This window comes from Megalops cyprinoides, chromosome 4, assembly GCF_013368585.1.
Source record: "Megalops cyprinoides isolate fMegCyp1 chromosome 4, fMegCyp1.pri, whole genome shotgun sequence".
Classification (NCBI taxonomy): Eukaryota; Metazoa; Chordata; class Actinopteri; order Elopiformes; family Megalopidae; genus Megalops; species Megalops cyprinoides.
Window position 1 is genome coordinate 11,397,491 of NC_050586.1, and position 24,769 is coordinate 11,422,259.

The window sequence follows — 24,769 nt, forward strand, 5'->3', positions numbered from 1 at the left end:
ACCAGCACAGGTCACTGACAGACACAGTTCCTCCATCTCATTTCATGGAATATTTTATGAGCGAAGCGCCCGATGAGGCAAAGAAAAGGACATCAGACAGGACACTGGCTGTAACTCGGCAGCTTCTTTTCATCGCCTCCTGCTTTATAATATGTGGTCCAACTCTGTGATTGCGGATCATAACCGCCAGCAATTAATGGCGCGTGGAAGCGCGCTGTCCGTAGAACATAGGAAACGCCGATAATGGATGGTTAGAAGGAAGGGAGACTTGAATGTCAAAGCTCATGCAAAGTGCAAGCAATAATCACAAGGTATAATACATCATAATTTCACACAGTTATAAATACGCAATAATTAGTGAGGTAAACAAACACATAATCAAATTTCTGCCTATATAATATCACCAGAGTCCCCATGTGACCATTATGTTAATTTCCTTAAAACGAATATTACATCTGTGCAGGACTATGGAACATGGACAGAAGAATTAAACAACGGATCGAAAACCTCAGCTAAGGCGGTTTCCTCAAGGTGTCTTTCGGGAGCAATTTCTCTTATTGTATCTTGTAAGGAGGATGGAACGCCACGTATATTTACCGTTCCACTTAAGTAAAACTTGCCAGTTAACTCAGATTTATGAATTTCGGTCATAAACATTAAAGCAATTTATGATAAACGAGGTAAGCAGGTTGCATGTTTTTCCCACGTTGTGCCGTTTGGGCACTCTGAGTGCGTGAGTATCAGAATGAGTTGAACCACCTCATGGGAGAGCACACACGAGTCTATAACCAAAGCCTTGCGTTGCTATCTGATGTCAGTCAGTATCACACTTGTAAGCGCTCAGTCTGACTGGAGCATTCGAAGCCTGACCTTACTTTTTTCCGAAGAACTGGGTTTGTGCGGAAACCGTCTGTGGTGGAGTTGCGTAGGGGACAAACTTTCCGCAAAAATGATCAAAACATGAAGGTGTGAATACTAAGGTCGTCGTTTCCTTGTCTACATCTTGCTTTCCTGAAGTTTCAGTCGGCATGCAAGAGACAAGTGTTACGCTCTTTGAAGACGAAACATGAGGAGGTGGCGCTGTTATTAGGATAAAACCTTGTACCTTTTCCGCGCTGAGGGGGAAACCATATCCCTAGTCGTCAGGCGCCTGAACTAATATGATTTGTTGAAGGACCTTTTTTCCAAAATTTGAATGTTTTATTTCTGTATTTATGCCTCGCAGATGTGAAAGAAGCGACTGAACCCGACGCTAGATCCAGACTGATCCAAAGAATAATGCGCTTGGCAGGCGCACACTGTTGGCGAGGTGTCCCTTGCACCACCAGCGGGATTTCGCTGTCGTGATGTTCAATACCTCGGGCTTTGATCCCACTTACAGCCCGAAAGAAGATGTTTCTGAAGTTATCAATGGCACCGCACAGCAATTATATGATCTTACTGGTCCTACGGCCATGGCCAATAAGTCGTGCGGGGAGGAACTACTTGACTTCGGCACGGCGGAGAAGATTATTATTGGGGCGATGCTGGCCATTATCACAGCGGTCACTGTGATGGGAAACACCCTGGTGGTGATAGCCGTTTGCGTTGTAAAGAAACTTAGACAGCCCTCAAACTACCTGCTCGTATCCTTGGCTGTGGCAGACCTGTCAGTTGCTCTTGTAGTTATGCCCTTTGTGATAGTGACGGACCTAACCGGGGGCAAGTGGCTTTTTGGGGAAGTGTTCTGCAACATCTTCATTGGTATGGATGTAATGTGTTGCACAGCCTCCATAATGACCCTGTGCGTGATCAGCGTGGACAGGTAAGTTAATTTTGTCACTTTCTAATTAGCCTACTATATACTGGGTACTAAAAGATGAGAGTGTGAAAGTCCGTGCGTGAAGCCCCGCGTGAGTATTTCAGGTATGAGTGAGTACTGCATTAAAATAAACTAAATACTAAATATTTGAAGCTAATAATGGAAAAAAGTTATTCCGTTGGCACTCATTTAAGGAAACGGGGGAGCGTGGGATAATATTAATTGGTGAAATTAGTTGGCCTAATTAAATCACTGTCGGATTGTTGTACGGAAGTTACAGAAGCTTTTAAAGCATCAAATCCAGAGACGCAGTGTTTATTATTTATTTCAGCGGGGATGTGGTGGAGTGCAGGTGCGTTAGACCGTGCGCTCTGTGGCAATGAAAACATCTGGCGATTGAAATGAAAACGTTATGTCCAGCTGAGTTACTTGTTACATTATTGTATTTTGTCTCAGGTGAGTCTGTCGCAGAGTAACGGTATTCAGCATAGCTCGATATGTCTTTCATTTTATCAGTTTGCTATTGAGTGAATACAAATTGTCGTTCGTTTGGATTGGTCTCAGCATTCCATTTTCTTCGCAAATGCAAGCATGCAACTTTTAAAATACCCAAGCACATTTAAACATGTCGTATTTTTGCTGCAGATCCGAATTTATCACAGTATTTTAAATGGTCTTTAAAAAAAAGATAACCAAATAAAATCCAAAATGTAACGTACTAACACATTTTAATCAGTCCAGTGTTCCCGTTACCAGGATGGCCACAAAACATCACAAGGCGTTACCCAGCAAGGATGTAAGCATGTAAAGCTTTTCAGCTGACAGTAGACAAATTTCATTAATGTCTCATCTCACTCAGAGTCTGTGAATTTAATGCTTTTAAAAGGTATGTAACGTTTTGAGAATTGTAGCTAAGTGAATTGTGCCCTTAATTCGCCATACTCTTGCAGACACAGAGACACACATGTAAATGTTTAATAATAGTAATAAAATGTTACAATAGCGAAAGAAAAAACAATAATGTGAAGTTCGACGGGAATACAGGGATTACTCAGGGATTTTAACATCTAGTCCTATCTGCTTGACAGTTGTCCAATGGTCCAATAGATGACTATCTGGCTAACTATCAAATAAAGAGGATTTATAACAAATGATACAATCTCAGTCGAAAGCAAAAATTGCATGCCATTTCACCTCAACAAAGGCAACAAAAGAGCAATTACTATAACCACGTAAGGCTCCGAAGTCAGCTGCATGCCCATTTAAACGTTCACGCGTCTTCATAATTGCCTGCCACGACAAATGTATGAGAGCCGCCTTTGCCATATAGCGTTTCCATACCAGAACTACAGAAGACACCATTGACGGCAATGCCATGCGACTGCTGTTAAACCCAACCAAATTCACCAGATGGTATAGATGGTATAGTTGGTATACATGTCAACAAGGTCAACCCGCATTTCCTTTCGTAATTGATAGCTAGCTATCAGCAGTGATCTTGTGTAAAGAGAAATATTAGGTTTCATCAATGAGTACAACTACATGGAATTCTGCTCACAATTAAGATAACTAACAAGTTAGATGATTAAAGGTAGCTAGCTACATCACCGAGCTAACCTTGATTCATTGAGATAAAGTAGTTAGCACACCCGTTCACAGACTAAAGCAACTTGCTATTTTAAGTTAACTAAAGTATACATTTAATTGTAAAGTAGCCTTGAAAGTCAAGTCATCTCCGTTGAATAGGATGGAGAGAGAAAACTACTTTGATTGCCTTACAGGTTGATATGGAAAACATCTGCATGTATTCCATATAGGCCCATCCTGTTCTCAGTCAAGTCTTGCATATGAGTCTTGGAGAAGCCTGCAAAGTACAGTAAGCAAAGACAGCTTTGAGTATACCTCTGGATGTCAGTAAGCCACAAACACTGGACCTTACAACTAACGCTCATTAATACAAGTCATTGCTACTATAACGAATACAACACATTCTCTGTTATGACTTGTTGTAGAGGTTTGATACATAGTCCTACTCAGTGGTGAAACCCTATGGTAAGGTTTTTCACTGGTACAATTGTTTGACAGAAGCTTTTTTTTTGAGAGGAGCTCTGTTTTTTAAAAAAATAAAACCGAACTAAGGAGGGCAAACAAGTTATCAGCATGGCTCCCGGAGCTTAGTTTACCTGCACAAAAGTTTTATAAAACTTACCCAAATGAAAAGGAGAGTATGATGCTGAATGGATGGGACTGCCCTGTAAGCAGCCACGGATAACTAAAATGCTGAGCAACACGAAAAAGCTAATGTTAAACTCGTAGAATAGCAGTATGCAATAACATATCTCTTTGTCTCCTTATTCCACACTGTAGCTAGCTAGATACTGCTAAATGGTAACTAGTGTGTACCCTAATGTGAATCAAGTCACTGGTCAGTTTTGAATTTTTAAGAGAAGGTCAGGGATGCATTTGCAAGGACAGGCACTGTAAAATGAAAGTCTAACTTTGAGTCAATCAGAACCCTATTAATCATTGTTATACTATGCCAATTCTTGCCTACTGCCATACCTTGCTTAACCTCCTAACCACTGCCATACCTCACCTATACTATTTTCTTGTTACTTAACATGCCAAATGAATTCAGTCTTACCAAACTTGCCTACCCTGCTCATCTTTTCCATACAATTTCAACTTGAATGGATACACTTATGTTCTGTTGTGCTGGAAGTCGCTCTGGATAGGGCTGTCTTCTAAATGAATGTAATGTATGTCATGTACAATACATACATAGCCAAGCCTCCAATATACTTACCATGCTATATATGACAAACCTTCCTATGTTTCATGCTATAAAACATCATACCCAACAAAACACTTGGAAAACATTTTAACTGTTCAGTTCTATAGTAAACAGGGTGCTTTCACTTTGCAAACATTTTTCTGCAAAGTGTCAGATTTAGTTTTGCAGCCAGTCTTGTACAGTTGGTTTCCAGTTGTTATTTCAATGTCTTCAATGCAATTACGCAATGTAGAATATGTTTGCCAAACTAAAATACGTGGACACAAGCTACTCTCTGAGGGAGACATCACCAAAGAGTTGCAAAACACTGCTTCCTGCACTCATTTATTTCAGCCTCGTACAACCAGAAACCATTGCAGAGTGCTCATCTGAGTGTTCAGCTGTTGCATTATATAGCCAACCACAGTGGTTTACACTTGCTGGTGAAGAGCTGTTTAAAGTAGCCTGCACACACCACGTATTTTGTCACGCTTGTTTTTCCACATATAGTGTGACTGTTAATGTTGCATCCTAAATGATTAATTGATACTGTCTACTGTCTACAGTCTACTGGCTACACATAGGGTAAAACTACAACACATCAGCAAAACAATTTGTGTTAGCCAGGTCGTAGATATGCATGTGAAGGTAGTTACCAGCATTTGACTTCACAGTGAGAGAGCAAATATTTAAACGTAGCAACTGCAAATAGATTTAATACTGAGACAGAAACAGAAGCACGTTATTAAAAGGAACCGCTGTGACCAACACGTTTGTAAAGATAAACAGTTTGAATTTGAATTCAAACGCTAATTCTTTTGATTACTGTTAGATTTGTCACACTATAGACTGTCATGTCAAGAAACCCGTAGGAAAATTTGGCACTATGTAATAACTGACTGGTATTTGTTTTCCTCTGCTGCCATTAATAATTGAATAATCATTTGCTAATACAAAGACATTGTGGATATTCATCTAATTAGTCATGGTACAATAAATACATGGCATATGAGCCGAAGGCCATGCCATTTATTGAGGCCATGTCAGTAGCCTTTATTTATGTCTTGGCTGCACTAAACACTCAATCCCTGGTTTCAGTTAGTCTAAACCCAAAATATGTGCACAATTATCAATGGGGAAACCAGCAAAGAGACAAAGTTATTTACATATGCTGTGGAACAGAAATAGAAGTACAGATAATGCCGCCAGTTTTCTCAAATGCTTTTTCTTATTTCGTTTCCCCATAGAACTATTCTGATTATTCATGCATTAACATAAAGAAGATGTAAAATGTCTTCCAGCTCACACTTGCTTGTTTGTTTATTTCAGTGATTCCCAGTGAGCATTTCAGAGCTGAAATTTACATTCTGCCTAGAGAAAGACACTTCTAAACGTTTTTGAAGTCTTTGCACATTATGATTGAACTGAACCAGATTATTTCTTTCTTCTCTGATGGTCAAGTTGATTGTAAAACCAGGGTGACTGAAGTCTAGGTTTCTAATAAGCCTGCACTAAATACATTCAAGTTATCTATCTGTGGTTTTTTATTCCTCAGGAGCTTCAATGAAGACATAGTCTGATAGGGCTTACCATGATCAGATTACCTTTCCCCTGCTTGTGTGTATAGTCTTATTAGTTCAATCTGTTACACCAAAAACCTATCATGAAATCAACAATGCTTTGTGAAAGTAGAATGTTTAAGGACACCGGCACTATTTGACTTTTTGAAAGCCATTGAACGAGGGTAGGAACATCATTTGAAATCAATACTGTAAGCAACGTTTATTTATCAATGACGATATATGAATAGACAATGAAATCATGGTTGAAGATAGCGTGCACCAAACCAAGATAACTTTTTTGCTTGCCCGACTGTAAATTGTCGATGGTTCTCCATTTCCCTGAAATCAGAAGAGCGTATGCCCAAAAAAGGTACAATGGAATCCTAGTGTTATTAGAACAAATTCCATCCTGGGCTTTTATGGGCTTGAGGTTCAGGAGAGGTCAATACTCCTTGGAGAGCTCAACAGTAATCAACACTGGGGAACAACAGAGTCACACTAGTCAAGCCATCAATACGAAGCGGTTCGAAGCGTGACCTAGCTAATCTGTAAAAATCGTCAATGAGCTCAGGTCAGAATCATTTGCATTTATATATAATATCAATATAATATATTTTCTGGAAATTCCACTAAAATTCTACCTGGAAATGTATTTCATCATCTTCAAAAAAGGTGAATTTCTTAGTGTCACCACATATGACAATTATTTTCAAATGGGTGTGGGTGTGTTGTGTGTAGCTTCCACAAAGACACAGGGGGTGTGTCTTCAAAGGTAAAATAAATGATTTTACCCTAGATAACCTGAGGTGAGTTGTAGGTGGATCTGTAAAAGCAAATCATATCCTGGAAATAGCACATAAAAAAGAGAAAGTGAAATTAAATGCAAGCAGCTCACATGCAGTACTTCAAGATGCTCTTCCTTTCTACCAAAGTCAATAAAAAAGGTTTAATAGGATATATATAGAATCTATCTACAAAGTCTTCTCAAACCAAAACTACACCTGCCAACATGCAGGCTCCTTTTTTTACCACCCACTTTGCATGTTATAACAACTCTGAGCCGAAGTTCAAGAAATGAGGACTGCAGACCTGCTGCTTGCCAGTTGGAGCTCATGGCATTCTGATGTCAAAGTTGGGGCTGTATTTCTTTGTCAGTCATGTTAGTATTTGCCCCCGTGACACCGAGTGTCTGTAAAATATTCTGACAGCGTCAAATGCACTGTCTCTTACGGGGTCACATATAATATGTCTTAATAACCTTTGTGCAGCTGTGTTCTACAGAGTGCACATCATTTGCATTATTGTTATTTATCAGATGCTCTTACCCAGAGTGATTTACATAGGCTATAATTTTATCCATTTATACAGGTGAGGATATTCTGTACTAAGTACCTTGCCAAGGGGTAAAGTAGGAATACCCCAGAAGGTAATCAAACCAGCATCCTTTCAGTTATGAGCCAATGTAATGCAATTGTACACAATATACAAACTACTGACATATGCAGAAATGGACACTACAGAGAAGGAGCATGGGAACAGCATTTTAATGGTTAATTCCTAAAAATTCTGTATCGTTAAAAACAGGGTGACAAGTTCAGAATAGATACTGTAGACCAGAATTTATGATGTAAACCTCTGGCTTAAAAGTGATACAATACAATATTAATACGTTAGCAACAATACAATGTATCTACGTGTCCATACAATAAGGTGCATTTTGTTCTAATGTGATTCAACATAACCATAAAATGATTCTGCTGTAAAAGAAATTTGGTGTGTATAAGCATTACTTCATTCAAGAATATGCCATTGGAATGACAGTATTCAAAGACTGTCACTGTAACTATTCAAAGACTGTCACAAGCACTCTATTGTCACCCCTACTGCTGCATAGTATGAATAAAAAAATAAAAAGTAAAACTAATGGGATGGATCAATTTTCACATGCAGCATCACTACAGCTGTGTCATTGCTTTTGCATCCATGCATCAATATGAATCCTATATTCATGGTTATCCCAACCCCTAGAATGTATTTATAACAGGCATCGATATGAATGCATATTTTATATCAACTTAAAAGAGAGCACTTCAGCCCTAAGGGTTGCAAATGTGGAATGCCCTTGTGCTGGGAGGGTTTTTACTCCTTTCAGCAGTGGAAGTGGTCGTTGCTAAGAGCCGTCACACAGCACCCTGGAGCGGTGCACGGACTCCTTTGAAGATTACCTGGAAATGCAGAGAGACAGAAAAGATGAAAAACCGATAGGCTGGATGTCCTCGTAATTGTTATTTGTTCACACAAGGCGTTCGCCTGCCTGCAGTGGTTCTCGAGGTTGTCACGGATGGTTTTCTGTCGTCCGCGGCGGGACGTCTGGAATGATTTCCCCCCGCCGACGCCGTGCACGCTCAGCATCTGCCCTCTCTGGCCGCGCTAGTGGCCCAGCTACATATTTACATGGATCATCTCCACAGCAGTGCCTCGGTTCAGCATCCAGCATGTTTTTCATCTATAAAACCTCTGCTGCCTAATCACTCTGGTTGAATGATCCCATTTTCCACTTCAGTAAATGATTCGGGGATGGTCTGCTGCCTGTCTGCAGTCGAGGTTCAAAGAACAACTTTTTTTCTACCTTAGAGCTTGGCAGCTACACTTTTTTTTTGAAAGGTAATATAAAAAAAAAACTAATGTGCTGAACGTGACCTTAAAAGACAGCAGCAACCTTTGCAACCCAGCAGCTTCGCCCTCTGTTCTCAGCTCTCTTGGAAAAATTGCTGGCCCTGTGGTAAATTAATGACATATAATTGCCTTAAAGACCTTGTGGTGCATTTCATTTCTTTGCATATTCAGTTCCCCGGTAAAAGCAGCGTTCATCACATCATTCTAAATACATCTGCGGTAAGGAGAGATTAAAATTGCCTTTAATCGAAGTTCAGGTAACCTAGAATGGAAAAAAGCAGTGGGAGATGGACCCACCGTAGAATGATGAAACGCACAATTGTTGTCTGTCATTTTTGTCCAGCAAGAAAGTGTGGGCATTTCAATCTCCCACAGTCCTCAAGATAGAGTTGACCTTTAAAAAGCTTGGTTGCCGTATTAGGATTGAACCGTTACTCCTCATTCAGGATGAAATTAGCATCAAAGCCAGAGGCAATTCTGACATGAAGTAGCTAAAGGATAAAAAAAAAAAAATGAAAGGCTTGCAGAATGGTTGGAGAAGGGAGAGAAGCGGGGGGGTGGTGGTGTTTACTGCTCACAGTTGGGGCATTGCAACGGACCACAGGTGGAATCAGGCTCCCTTGTGGGATTGATGGATCAGTGAAAGCGTGTCAGTCGTGCTCTTGCAGAACGCTCCACAGGAAGGGCACTGGAGTGTGATAATCCCGACTTCATATGCCGGTCCGTCAGGGATAAGGTATGAGTGTTGACGCAGCGATCGCTGCTGTAGAGCTAATCCCAGCGCTTCGGCACACCCACGCGAGAAACCCGGCAGGGCTAATCAGGGTGAATACACCGCTCAAGTGGAGTAGCCACCACCCTGTGATTGGGGATTACAGCTGCCATCCTCCCAGCGGGGGATAGAACAGTCTCTGTTTCATCTCTGCTCCTGTGTGACAAGGCAGGGAAACATCCTTTCACCTCTCCCGGGATATTCGGGATTCCTCCAGAGCAACTACCCAGCATAACTAGCCCGGAAGCTCAAATGTATCGCTTGCGAATCAAATCTAGCTCGGGTTAAAAGAGGCGAGCCGTGCACAGTTGTGCTAAGGCTTTTGAGTGCAGTCTAAAATCCTCAACCCTTGTGCATCCGCTGTCACCTTCAGTGTACGACTTCAGCTGCAGTGTGAGTGTTTGGAACCTGACATGGTTCATGTACATTAGTTTGTCTGCCCTTCTTACTCCCTTTTTATCTTCTTGCATTCTGAGAGTGGTGGTTTACAGTGCCCAGCGTCAGGCCTCTATCTCATGGAGGGTACCATTTCGGTTTGTAAATATTTAAAAAGCCAGAAATGAATAATTCACTGGCAAGAGGGAAGAACGAAAATTCTCTTTATAGTCCTTGCAAACATTTCAGGATTGTATCAAGGGAAAATGCAGTAGTTAGTAATTGAGAAAGAGGGATTGATATTCAAATTTCAAATTAGAATTAGGCCACCTTACCCTCATTGACTTTTGAGATGGAGGATGTAGACGTAGTTTGAGCTTAAAAAAGTTTCTCACTGTCTCGTGGCATTATACAAGGCTGTCCTATTGATTTCTATCTGTGATACATTATGCTGTGACAGCCTACTTCCCCCAATGTCCTCATGACCACCTGTCCTGTTAGGTAGCAGTAGGGTGTGACTGGCAACAGGTTCGCCCTGCGACACCTGACACTGCCATTCCTTCAGGTGTGAGCCCCGCAGAGCGGAGATCTGCTCCAGATTGCGTCTGTGGGAGTCACGTAATGAGATCAGCTGAGGACAGCCATACCTGTGTGACAGATGCACAGATGGGCTGACCTGGGCAGCAGCATCTCCTGGGACGCAGCCTGGCTCCTGTGAACCAAAGCAGAGCTCCGTCTCCGTCACCCTGTCACCAGTCCAGGGCGGGAAGACATGAGGGCTTGCTGTGATCCCCCCCAAAGCTAATGCCACCAGATCAAGTGAATGTAATAGCATAGCAAGGCTTGCTCTTTTAATCCCTTAAACAGCAAAAAAACAGATAAACATCCAAATCCTCTGCAGTACTTCCAGCCTGCTGGATATGCTTTTCCAGCACAGACTTATGCAATCTGGGCTAAATTTGTCCAGGCCAAAAATGTGTTTCTGAACAAAATAAATGAATCACACGAATGAATTATTTATTTAAAAGCATGGTTTATCAAAGTGGCCGTGGCTCTCTGGCAAGGCCTCAGATCTGTTCACGCAATGGGCTTTCACAAACGAAGACCTTCTTTGTCACCGAATTGAGCTGGACTTCGATCAATGCCGCTAAAGAACACAAGGAAGAAAGCCCTCCAGTTAAGCCATTCCATCTGAGGTCTGTCATGTCTCAATGCAGTCTACTTTGATGTGCATCTTTTAATCGGCAATTACTGTACCCTGGGAAGAGCCTCCAACTCAATGGAATTAAGGGAGAGGGTACTAACAAAATGGGTCGAATGCTCTTAAATTAACAGAATGGCAGGTCCCGTATAGACATGTCATTTGTCTTCATGGCCAAGAATATGTTTTCAGAACCTCTCTGCTAATGACACAGGAAGGTGAAGAGGTGATCTGGTGCTTGATTGTGTCTTCGGCAACTGAAGTGCCATTTTGTTTAGCAATTCAGAAGGGTAGGTTCAGCTGCACCGTTATTTTCTGGGGGAGTTTCCAGGCTTGTTTTAGGGCTTAATTGTTGACCCCTACTTTCACTTGTCTGGCTTTCTAATCTTTCTTGCATTTTATTATCAGTCTGCAGCTGCCCTGCACAGCTGTCTGGTTTGGCCATGTTAATCCACACATGCTCAGCTTCAGTGAATTCTTTCCTTAGGAAACAGAAAAACCCTAATTATCAAAAAGCTGGATAAAGAGGAGAGAACTCAGACTGCACATTCTGTGCAGTTTGTGCAAATATTACCTGTAAAAGTTTGTGTAATTGTGAGGAGGCATATATGTGCAAGAGCAGGATTTGATTTTGATTTGAAAATAGACAATACATTGTGATGAGATCCTATGTTTTCATTTAATTTATTTTACAAACAAAACACTGAAATTTTCCTGTTCAATCAGAGTATTACTGAGGTGCAGCTTCAGGTGAATTGGACACCATGAGCAATGCTACAGATCAACTGTTTTGGCAGAAATCGTTTTACCTAAATTTAGAGTGTTACTCACAGTAGCATTTTAGCTTCGGGTCTGTACTGTACAAAACACAAAATTGTTTTAGCTTTTGGACCCTTGCAGTATAAAAGCCAAATAATTATCTTAACCACTTCTATTCTGGGAGCAAAATCAACAGTTGTCATCGTAATTTTTTTTTCCTCATTAGAAAACTCATTAGTGTGAAAGAAACGAGATGAAAAGCTTGTTTTAGAGATGCAACACATGCAGGCAACAGCTGCGGAGAAGGCAATGGAACATAAATTTCCCAAAGGGAAAGGCACTATGAGCGGTATTAATGTCACGTTCCCAGAGACAGATCATTTGGTGGGCGTCTGAACTAATCTGCATGTTTTGCATGGTGCAGCCCAAGAGGGGAGGATAAGGCAAAGGATTTACTCCAAGCCAGTCAGGGCTCAAGACCTTTCCCCTCCTCTGTAATCATGACATGGTGCTGAAATTTATAATCAGGCAGCGACTGAGCTGAAACAAGGTGGCCAACAGTTGATAACGGCCCCAAAACTGACATGCATGCTTGGAACAGAACTGCTGTAATGCACATCAAATCTGGAACTGATAACCAGGAAGCTGGAAGGGCAGTGAAACATGATTCCTAGTAATAGGCAAAGATTAGATCGGCAGTGCGTGCATATTTTTGGTTAAGGCCAAGGTCTGAAGGTTTGCTTTGCCTCCTTGGCACAGATGAGAATCCTGTTACACAGACATACGCAGGATGTTGAGAGAGGCTAATGCGGAATGTGTGCAAATGTGGAAATTCTATACCTGTATACATTCCATCTGTGACTGTTTATATCACCAGCCACACAGCCAGTGGTTAAAGTCCACACTGATATGAAATGAGAGACTGATGGATAACCCTGTTTCAGTTAGGGCAGTTTGCACATTGGCTGAAGAGCAGCAGGCCCAGCACAAGATTGGCCCTGCTCTCTTTAGCAGTGAACCAGGAAAAAGTGAGAGAGACGCCCTTTGTTGCACAGATGTTCTCAACAGAAGCAAGACAAGAGTCTTGGAGATAAGCATGGCACTGTTTGCAGCACAGGCCTTGGCACGTTTCCCTTTGCATCCCACTTTGTATTTCTTTGTCAGAGCAGAGCAGTTATTTCTAAGTGGTGCAGTGGTCATTCGGGGCATGTGGATCTCCTGTAATTGCTTGCTCATACACCCTGGCATCAGCATCATGACAAGCACTACACGCACCACTTCATACTGGCTCCCTGAGATAGACTCTGCATGAGGGTTGTGCCTCCAGCCAGTTAGAATGACATAAAATATATTAAATTCAAAACCGTATCTGTGAACCTCTGTTTGCTCTGGCTCTGCTCAGTAATACTAAAGGACAATGAAGAATGTTCTCAAGGTACTCATAAGTGGAGATAAAAATGCTACTGCATTGTTATACAAAGAGCACCACGTTGTGCTCAAAAAAGACTTGTATCAACATTGTTCCAACATAGTTCCATAGATTTGGCTTAAAGGAAGAACACTCATTAGTTTACCGACAGCAGGAAAAAGTGGCCTACACACCCTAGCTCTGAAGTTAGATTTTCTCTGGGTAAGCTGGTGTTTCTGCTTCTTTGGAACATAGTCTCCTCTGTTTTCCATGTTAGATTTACATTTGCTCACCTGCAAGATTTCCCGATAACGTACTGTGTAACAAGATGATAACAGAGACTAGCAATGTAGCAATATCGCAAACAGGCCAGGGCATGCAGGTGCCAGTGAATAATGAGAGAACTAAAGAGAGAGAAGGCATTCAGGATTACTTACTTAAGCATTAGCCTATACATACAGTAGGTCATTGTGTTTGCTCTGGATTTAGATCCATATTAGTCAAGCCCATGTAAACCACTTGTCATAAGGAAAACAAGTTATAACAATATCACCCTGTAGCATTTAGTTATTCTAAATAGATATTGCAGATACTTGACACATTAATAAAACATCAATCATATTTTTATTTATTTATAAGAGCGTCCACTCAATGATAATAATGTAATAATATAATATTGCTGACATAACGTCTGTAAAGGAAACATTCTGTATATTTTACAGCTGAATACAGACTGTTGTATTTAGTCAAAGACTGTCAATGTGATCATTTAAGATTAACATTGAGGTGGTCTGCGCAGTGTATCTTGCCTCATCAACAATGCTGTGTGATATATCTTTGAATATGCCTGTTCTTTACAAACATAGGTTAACCAATGTTATCATTCCTTAAGGTTATGATCATTAAAAAAACACATTCAATGAATATAATATAACACCTGGGGAAGTGTTGGAAATGGAAATGTGTTGCATCAGATTTGGTCCCTGCTAGGAGATTTGGTTCCCTTCATCTTCCAACAGATTGGGATACATCCAAGTGCTCACAATAAAAATGTTCACAACTTAAGTGTTCTTACCCCCCTGAGAGCAAGGCTGCTCTTTCTTCTGTCCCTAAAGGGGTCGCACTTTCTGTTTACCTACGCTACCATGAACATGAATTTGGAACAAGTTTTGGACAACGTCCTTTGGGGATAACATGATTCCCAGGGGGAACCAAACCATAGTACCAGTAATTTTGAGTTTAACCTGTTCAGAGTGTCTGGACTTCCTAGTGAGTCATGGCACTTATGAGTCTAGGTGCATAAAAATGAGTCCTGACAATTTTCATTTTAGCTGAGCATTACTCATCTACCCATTTCCAGACCTGGTGAAAGAGTTTGGTTGTGGCTAGGACATAAAGTACAACTGGTTTATTCAGCGGACTACAACTCCCAAACCACAATGTGCCACATAAACTTGCTCCTATGAGTATATGAACATCAAACATCAGGCATTTTTCCGTGTGTTTCAACATAAATATTTTAAAATGAGAAGTACAGCGTTGAAATCACTCACCAAATTTCAGCCCATGATGATCCTTCTTGCGAGGCCAAGTCCCAGAGGAAATTTTAGCATTTTGATGCAGAGTGCAAATGTCATGTTTTGGGCTCCAGCCTTTTACTCAGGCCTAACTCAGTCATTTCAACATTCATGTTGATATATATATATATATATATATATATATATATATATATTTCACCCTTGCTACACAATGACACATCAATAACCCTAACCCAAACCCTAACCCTGACCTCTCCAGCTGTCAGCTCTCATGTGTCTCGCTTTGCTGAGCAAAACATCTCTGATAGTGTCACAATGAAAGCCCTCCAAATCTCACATTTTCACGGTCATGTGCTGATAAAATTACGTTTGAGTTGTACAGGAATTTTAGTGAAAAGCTTAAACATTCCATTAGTTAAAGAAGATAAGAGTGAAGTTTTTGAATGCCGTGATGTTATATGTTGGGTGGTCAGCGATGCGAGACAGCTGGACAGGAAGCAATGGAGCAGTGGGACAGGGCTCTGAGAGGCAATAAACACAGAAACATAAACAATGAGGAACAGAAATAGGTCGTCACAAACAGACAGAAAAAAGAGAGAGACAGTAGGACACAGGAGGGTAGCAGTGAATTCCTTTTTTCCCATATTTCACGCACTGATCTGGACATAACTGGCATTGTGGCCTGCATCCCAGCACACTGACGTTAAGTCAAGCATTTTGTTGTGTATCACATGGCAAATGAGCCATTGTGATTTGTTAGGCTGCAGGTGTTTCGGGTCAGTTTTCTGAAAGTACACTTCTTGCTCTGATTAATTATGTATTCTGCATTTGGCCATAGAGGTTGAATCGGGATGCGCTTATGTTCTGTTGTGATGGACGTTGCTCAGGGTATGCACATCTGCTAAATGCATGCAATGTAATGTAATAACTGAGGGAAGTGAAAAGGATGTAAATTAATGGTTAATGTGATACATGTGAGTGGGATGCAAGGGAACAAAATGGAAGTTGCATGCCCAACACTTTACAGGAGGTAGGAGTGGTGTACAGCTTCTCCTCATCTTTAGCTTTTTGATCCTGTGTGATATCAGCTGCAGTTACCTCTAGCATCTCTATTGTTTGGAAATGTCTTTGTCTGATTACAAGTAGAGGTATGACGATGCTTCTGTGCCTACATATTTAATTAATTTCCACATATGTCAAACCCACATGGCTAACGGTTCATAGATTTAAAGGCCATTACTTCTGTCTAAATGATATAAAACACAATATAGGTAACAAGCAATACACATATGAGGTCAATATCAGGCTTTCGTGATTCGCTGCAGTTTGTAATGTTGCTCGTTCAAAGGAAATCAAACATCCACTCATGCCAATTCACATAGAAGGTTGAACATTGAGCACTCCCTCTCTTTCTAATCAGCCTGTTACCACACACAGGCTTGTTTTTTTCTGGGGCCTTTCCCAAGGGTGTCATGCATCCAATGTTAATTTAATCATTAGTGTAAACAGAACCCAGGGTTTGTTCAATGGTTTTAGTGTGATTTCACATCTGAGTACAGACTTTGCCCATACTATGTACGGGAATCACAGTAGACCTATTTTTGCAAGGCTCAGGCAAGAAATGTTGAGGTCATCTTTCTCTTCATATCAGGGCAGTGTCTGTTCAATGTAATACCTCTCTGCTCCTAGATGATTAAACTGAGGTCACATACGTAGCTGTAGTCCAGTTAGGTACGAGCAAATTGTCACAGACACAAAGAGGACAGAATATGTGATAAAGGAATGACCCACAGGATAAAGCTGCCTTAGAGTTGCACTGATTATCATTACAGCCATGAGGCTAAATCTGTTTTTTATTCATTTTTTCACACATTCATTCTCAATCCATGTTGTGCCAGACAACTTTTAAATACACAAACTGATCAATTATTTACAGTATATGCATATACTCAGTCTCTCAGGTGGGTCAATTATATTTGAAAGTACGTGTGTAACATTTGGATTGACAGCAATGTTATACTGTTTACTTAGCTAGTGTCTATTGAGATCACTACTACTACTACTGCTACTATTGAGATCAAAAAACTACTGGAATGTCAGCACATAAATTAACATCTACAAGTTTACTCTTGCTGTTCCAATAAACAATTACCTTTTGATTTATGCAGAGAAAAGGCCAGTTCTGACATCATTATGATATCTCTAAAGAATCAAAACAAAGAGTATGTAAATGGCTATATTGGCCAGTTCAAAAATACACGGTATTGATGTATGTATTACATTTTCAGTGTATATATTTCATATAGCCATCGCAGTATTGAGGTTGAGAAAAACTTTTGGCCCTTTTGTAATGCACCACGTCACTGCATCTAGCATCACATGACTTTTATTGCCATAAAGTAAACACTGTCTCTCTGTATTCTGTCAACTATGCTGGGAAAAGTCCCATTTCCTTATTTACTCATAGTGTTTTACACCACATTTTTTATTGTTATAGTGCTGTGTTTAGCAGCTGTATAGCTTTGTTTGTGAGAGAATATGAATGAAGACATTTCTGAATTTTGAATCTGTCTAGACCATGCAGGAGAGAGAAGACCCAAGCTTTATGATGAAATACATTAACTTAGCAAGTTCACGTATTTCAGTATTCAAAAACATCAGGGAGTGCTCCGTGTGCTGAAACCATTTTCCTTTTCCAATGGCACAAAAGAACAGTGTTAGCCAGATATATGAAGCAACCTCCAAAACATTGTCTTCTCCTTTTTGCATTAAGAGAAGAGAAAAAGAGAGATATACTACAGACTCTGAGCAAAGGCAACATTTTTTTTTACCTTGTTAAATGGCACCTTGATTTCAAAACTGAAGTTTCCAAATGGATTTTTAAAAAGCCTTTAGATTACTTCATATTGTCCTTTCCCATCAGCCTCATAAAATGGCCACTAATGGGATCATTTAAGTGCTGTCTTGAAACAAGTCTAATAAGAGTGTCAATAAGGTGCAGTCTTATCTCAGCTGTTTGATGAAACGAAATAAAGAGGATAAAAATAAACCAGGCCAACAATTTCTGGTTTAGGTTTTGGTTACCATGACAACTGTGACCTGGATGTCACAGTCATTGCATAGGTCAAAAAAAAAACCAATGTGCTGTAACACTTTTGTTTGACAGGAATAAAAGAGAAAAACAATGCATAGAAACAAATTTTATATGTCCACATCTATCCATATAATTATCAATATTATTTATTGAATGAAAAAATTCAGGTCACACATACCATTTCTAAATAGTTCATTGAAATACCACAGAATTGTGCATGGCGTTTAATGGTATATCTCTTCAAGTAAGATACCAGTGTATAGTAGAGTAACTGGGGGGAAATTAATGGTTTGATGACTAAAAGGTATCCTTACCACTCCTTATCTGTGAGAGAGTTATGAAACTGAGAGGCCCAGGTGGCATCTGACATATAACGACTCACAGCAATAAGACCATAAAGGACTGTTTATACATGGAGGGACAGAGCAAGTAAGAAAGGAGGGGATAACATGACAGAGAGAGAGCGCCAAACAAGAGAAGGTTCTAACTCAAGGTCAGAGAAACACTCAGGCGTTCACTGTTGGATTGCTCCTTCGAGCTCATCAGCCACAGGCCTAGAATGATTTTCACCCCCTGAGTATTCCAAAAGCACAATCAGGCTCAGCCACAGGTTTTCTCTTTATGGTTTCTGGCCCATCTGGCATGGGGCTTAGAACAGCTGTTCATATATACCTCATTCATTCCATACTTATTCCATGTATGTATCCTGCGCTACTGTTGTTATCTGGTATTCATTGTTGTCACTTTGATGTTGTATGCAAGCACTATGAGAGACGTCGGAACCAGAGTCAAATTCCTTGCATGTGTCGAAGCATGCCTGGCAAATGAAGCTTGACTCTGACTCTAAAAGAGCAGACAGTGTTTGTGAGGCAGAAGGAGTTAAAAGGAGATTGCAGTGTCGGTTGGCACACCTGTGACCCCACATTGCACCATGGGGCTGTCTTAAGAGATAAGGGTTGTTTGATCATGCTTGCTCCAGCTCAGGCTCATGCTGTCATAATGTGGAGCTGGGGACCTGTGGGCGTGCCCCTCCTCCCACCCAAAAGACCGGGAGGTCATGACCTCCTGAAAGATATAAACTCACAACCTTCCCTGCAAGTCTCAGCAGGCTTGGCTCAGCAATTATATCCAAAAATAGATGTGCTCCGGACAGCTCAGTGTATATACATGCCAGCATTGTTTAAAGGGGGCAACAGCACACAGTTTGCTCCGTATCTAAGCACACATCAGGGAGGCAGATGACAACATCAGGCAAGCATTTGTTATTTTAATAGGTCCTTGATGCATACAGAACCATTTTATGTGACTCAAATGACTGGCATAAGGTCTGGAGTCTCCGGTCAATCAGGGTTTTTTTTTTTTTGTAATATATTATATATTAAATTGCATATATGCTTTACAAGAAAACAAACACATAATTTTGTGTCACATAATGACATCTTGGGGGGCAGCAACTGCAAATTACAATTGCTATTGAATGGAGTGTGGTATCTTTGAGGGACATATACAGTATTAATACAATCTAGTAATTATGTCCTGCCATATAACTCTGTTGAGCTCTGTAAATATCAAATATCCTTGGAGCAAATGCAGAGCAATGAATAACAGAGAAACATTGTGATACATAGACGATGGTTTAGACATCCATATTGTATCCTAAAAATGATAGGTCGGCTTGACGTTCCTTCAAATACACTTATATTTAACCGCACCCTTTGAAATACTCATGTCAGTACATACACATACATTTTGAATAGACATCTATATTCATTATTCACAATCAATGACTGCAGTAACTCTCAATCCATTTGACCTAGCAGAACAGAATGAGAAGACACAAGTGTCCCGATAAATTGATCTGGGCCAGTAGCTTATATTATGCTTTGTTGGGGCAGTGATTCTTTTATGAACTGCAAATCCTACTTGTATTGTGGAACCTAGAAATAGCTCTCCCGTCAAAAGGGCATGCGTACACACGCATCCCATCAGAGTGATGTATGCGTTCAGACACCGCATGCTCACTGTGCGCGTACAGTAAGGTGCACGTTTGTGTGTGCTGGAGAGCATCAGACGGCGATGAGAAAACGCTGCCGTGGCGGAAGGCTGCACCGTGCCAAGAACATTCAGAGGCGGGATGCTAATGCAAGATGAAACATCATGCGATTTCGAATGTGTCTTATAAACCCAGCGGGGCTACACACTACTCAGCTTAATTCAGCGTATGCCACAGACTACTTTTGGGGCTGCGTGCTTGGTACTGGAAAAATTTACCGCTTCTTAGCATGGCCGTCATCAGAGGATATAGTTTCATGTGATGTCATACGAGGTGGGGGCGATCCTCAGGGCACAGGGGTGTCACAGAGGCAGGGAGCCAGCAGGAAGGTGGGCGTCATTGATTTAAGCAGTAGTCCATCCTAAAGCCATAAGAATTTGACCTCATTTTAAAAAATCCGTGGTTACGTTGTTGTAGACAGTGTTCTTTTTAACTGAATTTTATCATTATTATTATTGTAGGCGTTTAGTTCTGTGTGTTGTGTGCATTTCCGTGTATCCTTTTTTAACCATCTGGGAACCCCTCAAAAATGATATGTTATGTTGGGGGGGGGGGGGGTTAACATGGAAACCCGAATAATAAAATACAAATAAACTGTGGAGGAAGACAGATCCTAAACCCCCTGCCCAACGACCCCTAGTCTGCTGGGGATGCCTCACACAATTTACCCAGGCAATCAGGGAGCAGTCTGTCCTAATACAACCCCACTCTGCTTCACCCTTATAAACCTCTGCCTCAGCAATGTATCCCATGACCAACAAGACCAGTCTGTGAGCTAAAAAAGAGCTCAGCAAGTCATGTGGAGGCTCAAGGTCCCCTGCAGTTCACTCTGCGTTGAACCAGTGAAACTGAGGTCACACTGCTTCAGACTTCAACACCATCCCACCCCCTGTAGCCCACTGTACCCAGAGGTGCTTCCAAGATAAAAGGAGCATTTTGCTGGTCTGCAGTCACAGTTGTCCTCTATCAGAGGGTATGAAGCTGATGGGTACGTTTGTAAGACTGGATGGGGAAAAATGTTGAGAGTGCCTGGTTGTCCTTTCCCTATGTACCAGTTTGTTTTGGAAGGCCCATTTGAATTTACCGCCCTTCCCCCCTCCCCAAAAACATACACGTGCACACTCCATCCTGCAGTTCTTTAAATATTTTAGAACGCACTCCATCTCAGAAAAAACGACTGAGTGGTGCGCTTGAAGAGGAAGTGACAGTCGCAGCCAGGCTGCACTGTTTGCTTTCCCAAGCAAGAGTTCACTTTACTGTGCTTTGTCAACCTAGTGGAAGTAACTGGAGAATACTTCCATTAGCCTGAGCACACACACGGACACAGAACAGATCCTTCCCCCAGAGCAGCACAGCCCTGAAATTACCTGGGATCCCTCTTTTGAGGTTTACTTTAAAATTGCCTGAAATCCTTCCACTTAACTGCACAGGAAGTGTTCTTTTTTGTTTTTTTGAACAAAACTACTCTCAGTGTAAATACCCATATACTGTATGGCTTGGACTCTTCCCGAAAGTTATGACACAGGTATTCCATACAAAACAAGAGTTTTGCATAAAGGTCCATGGGGGTGTTAATGATATGGTAACTACTGCCTGGCAGTTGTATGTGAGTGTAAAATTATTCCTTGCCACATCCTCACTGCTCACAGAAGAGAGAGACTGTTTAAAGGGCACAAAATGGTAAAATCACTCAGGGAACAAGATGTGCCATTGTGCTTGAATGTTATGCATATTTACGCTTACATTCACATTATCATTTTAGACAATGATAAAAAAAAAGTTCAGGGTAGATATAGGAGAAACATTTCAACAATATTACAAATGCTCTTTTTCTTGTACTGAATTACAATTACAGACACAGTGCAATAGTCACAGAATGTTGGAGGTTTTAAATCAATTGCTATGCATGGAGGAATTACAATTTCACTTATGTAAACTATTGGAGGTATACAAGACTCATAGTCTTTTCTGTGAGAAATTTTGAAAATCATTTCCACCTACACTGTTGATGGAAACATTTCTTGAAACAGAACATCAATTTGTTGTATTAAAGTAATAAGATTTGTAAATTAAATCAAATCCATTCTCTTTCACGCTTTACATATGACCTTTCCTCCATTACCAGCATGGAAATGAGAACACACTGCACTTACAGCTCCACTTATGTCATCATCCCAAACAAAGTGATCCAAACATTCCTTTTTTAGCTGCTGCTAAGAGCATTCCAGAAAGCATGGTCCAGATTTTCTATTTATGAGCTTGACCATATTTATAGAAGAGTAATCACGGCAACTACAATCAACAAAGAAAAACTAGACCTACTATAGATTGTCTGACAACAAAGGACATTAAATGTCTTGAGTTTAAAAACTGATCTGTATCTTCTTACAGATACAAACCTGAGATGGCAGGTACTCCTTTGAAACTTTCAGATTGGATCTGTACCTGATCAGAATTGTTATGGAGTCCATTATCATTGCTTCACAATCATGCCCAGCCACCAGTCTTTGGACTGAAACAGGCTCATCAAAAGTTATATCCCCCACAGGTCATCCATCCACAGGGTGCCCCAGGGAAGCTCTTAAGTCTGATGGTTACATAATGTACATTTTGTCCTCCTGCTGTTTTGAAAGAGATTCTCAGCATCCGGATAGTGCAGCTGAAATTAACCCCTGAGTGTCTGAGTGAGATGAATCTCTGTTGTGGAAAATTGCTATAGATCACTGCAGTCTCGGTGTCTCAAGTTACTGGCACATGGGTAGCTGTACAGGGTGTTGACAGTTCTGTAACTTGTATGTTGCATATGAAACATTCACATTTACATTTACATTTATTCATTTGGCAGAGGCTTTTATCCAAAGAGACTTACAAGTGAGGCAGAGTACAAGAAAACATTTGTGATACACAGTTTCTGACCAAAGCTCTCACTATGTGAAGAACATAACGTTGATTTTTACAGTATTGTTGTTGGTTTTCCCCCACAGATACCTTGGCATCACGCGACCCTTGACCTACCCAGCACGACAGAACGGGCAGCTGATGGCGAAAATGATCCTGGGTGTGTGGCTGGTGTCCGCCTCCATCACCTTGCCTCCCTTCTGCGGCTGGGCCAAGAACGTCAACAGGGCCGAGCTGTGCCTGATCAGCCAGGACTTCAGCTACACGATCTACTCCACCGCCGTGGCCTTCTACATCCCCATGGCTGTCATGCTCATCATGTACTACAAGATCTTTCGTGCCGCCCGCAAGAGCGGCGCCAAGCACCGCTTCTCCGACTTCTCCCGCCGCGAGCGCCCGGAGACGGTGGCCAGCGAGGCGCTGAAGATGCAGGGCCTGAAGCCTCCGGGCGTGGCGGAGGAGTGCGCCGCCCTGTCCCGTCTGCTGAACCGCGAGCGCCGCAACATCTCCATCTTCAAGCGGGAGCAGAAGGCGGCCACCACGCTGGGGGTGATCGTGGGCGTCTTCTCCGTGTGCTGGCTGCCCTTCTTCATCCTGTCCACCGCCCGGCCCTTCATCTGCGGGGTGGAGTGCAGCTGCATGCCCATCTGGCTGGAGCGCACCCTGCTATGGCTGGGCTACGCCAACTCCCTCATGAACCCCTTCATCTACGCCTTCTTCAACCGCGACCTGCGCTCCACCTACAAGGACCTGCTGCGTTGCCGATACCGCAACATCAACCGCCGTCTCTCTGCTGTGGGCGTGCACGAGGCCCTCAAGGTTTAGGAGCAACCCCGGGGGGGGAGGGGTGCCAAGGAACAACTCAAAGGCTCATGGGAAGTGTAGTCCCAGGGTAAACTAAGTGTTTGTCTAATCGTGAGGAGACAGAGTGAACTGCACCCTTGGTGTCTGAAGTTCTAGACTTTGCTGGAAGCACAGAAATCACAGAAGGATCTCTTCTAGTTCCTTTTTCTCAGAAGGCAGGGAAAGACCAAGAGGGAGAGACTTGAGGAATCCGTTTTCATGGTCTATGTACATTGACATTGCTGTTGTAGGTGTGCTGCATTTTCCATATACTCCATTATTTTCAGCAAGTTGGTTGCAATGGGTGCCAGTAATGGGTGCCAACTCGGGGACTGTGATTTCAAGCAAAAACCAGGGACCAGGGTGCTGCATGTTATTCTTTAAAAATGATGGTATGTTTTGTGGGTATACACTACCTGTTATACAACATTGAAAATATTAAACACCAGGCAGTGGACTGATAATTCCTGGTGTCCATGACTCAGATGGGCTCTGAAAGCAAAGCAAAGAATTGCCTGAGTAAGGGGATACACAATACACACATAGCTTTCTATACGCACATGACCAAGTGTTATGGAAAAATCCATATCTGTATTTAACACTGCAATCTAAAACACAGGGAGGCATCCTGCCAATGTCATTCTGGTAGTTAGCGTGCTTTGTTAAGAGAACCCATGCTGTTCAGCCTCACGTCAGTTTCAAAGGATTCAGCAGAACAAATACATGCCAAGAAAATATCACAAAATCGACAGGGTTGAGTGCATTTGAATGATCTGATTTTGAACTGATCACTATCACATCAGTACCACAAATGACAGTGACTTCATGATCAGTTTTGGGACATCTAAAGTCTGCATTGTGTATTGTCCAGTGGGGTCAGCATGAAACCCACATTTTGTCTGACACTTTATCAAAAAGAAATACAAAATGCCTGTGAAGTAAATCTGAGTTTGTTTTGCACAAATTTACACAGTTTTAAGCTTCACTAGCTGTTGTAAATTATTACACAGAGCAGA

The 24,769-nt window shown here is 41.5% G+C and overlaps 1 protein-coding gene across 1 annotated transcript; it reads left to right on the forward strand.

The window, feature by feature from the left end:
- The first annotated feature begins 1,269 nt into the window (after positions 1-1,269).
- Positions 1,270-23,742, forward strand: htr7c (5-hydroxytryptamine (serotonin) receptor 7c). Its single transcript, XM_036527684.1, has 2 exons — positions 1,270-1,804; positions 22,997-23,742. Exons 1-2 carry the CDS (start codon positions 1,347-1,349, stop codon positions 23,733-23,735), a joined length of 1,197 nt encoding a protein of 398 aa, XP_036383577.1. The 5' UTR covers positions 1,270-1,346; the 3' UTR covers positions 23,736-23,742.
- Positions 23,743-24,769: the final 1,027 nt, after the last annotated feature.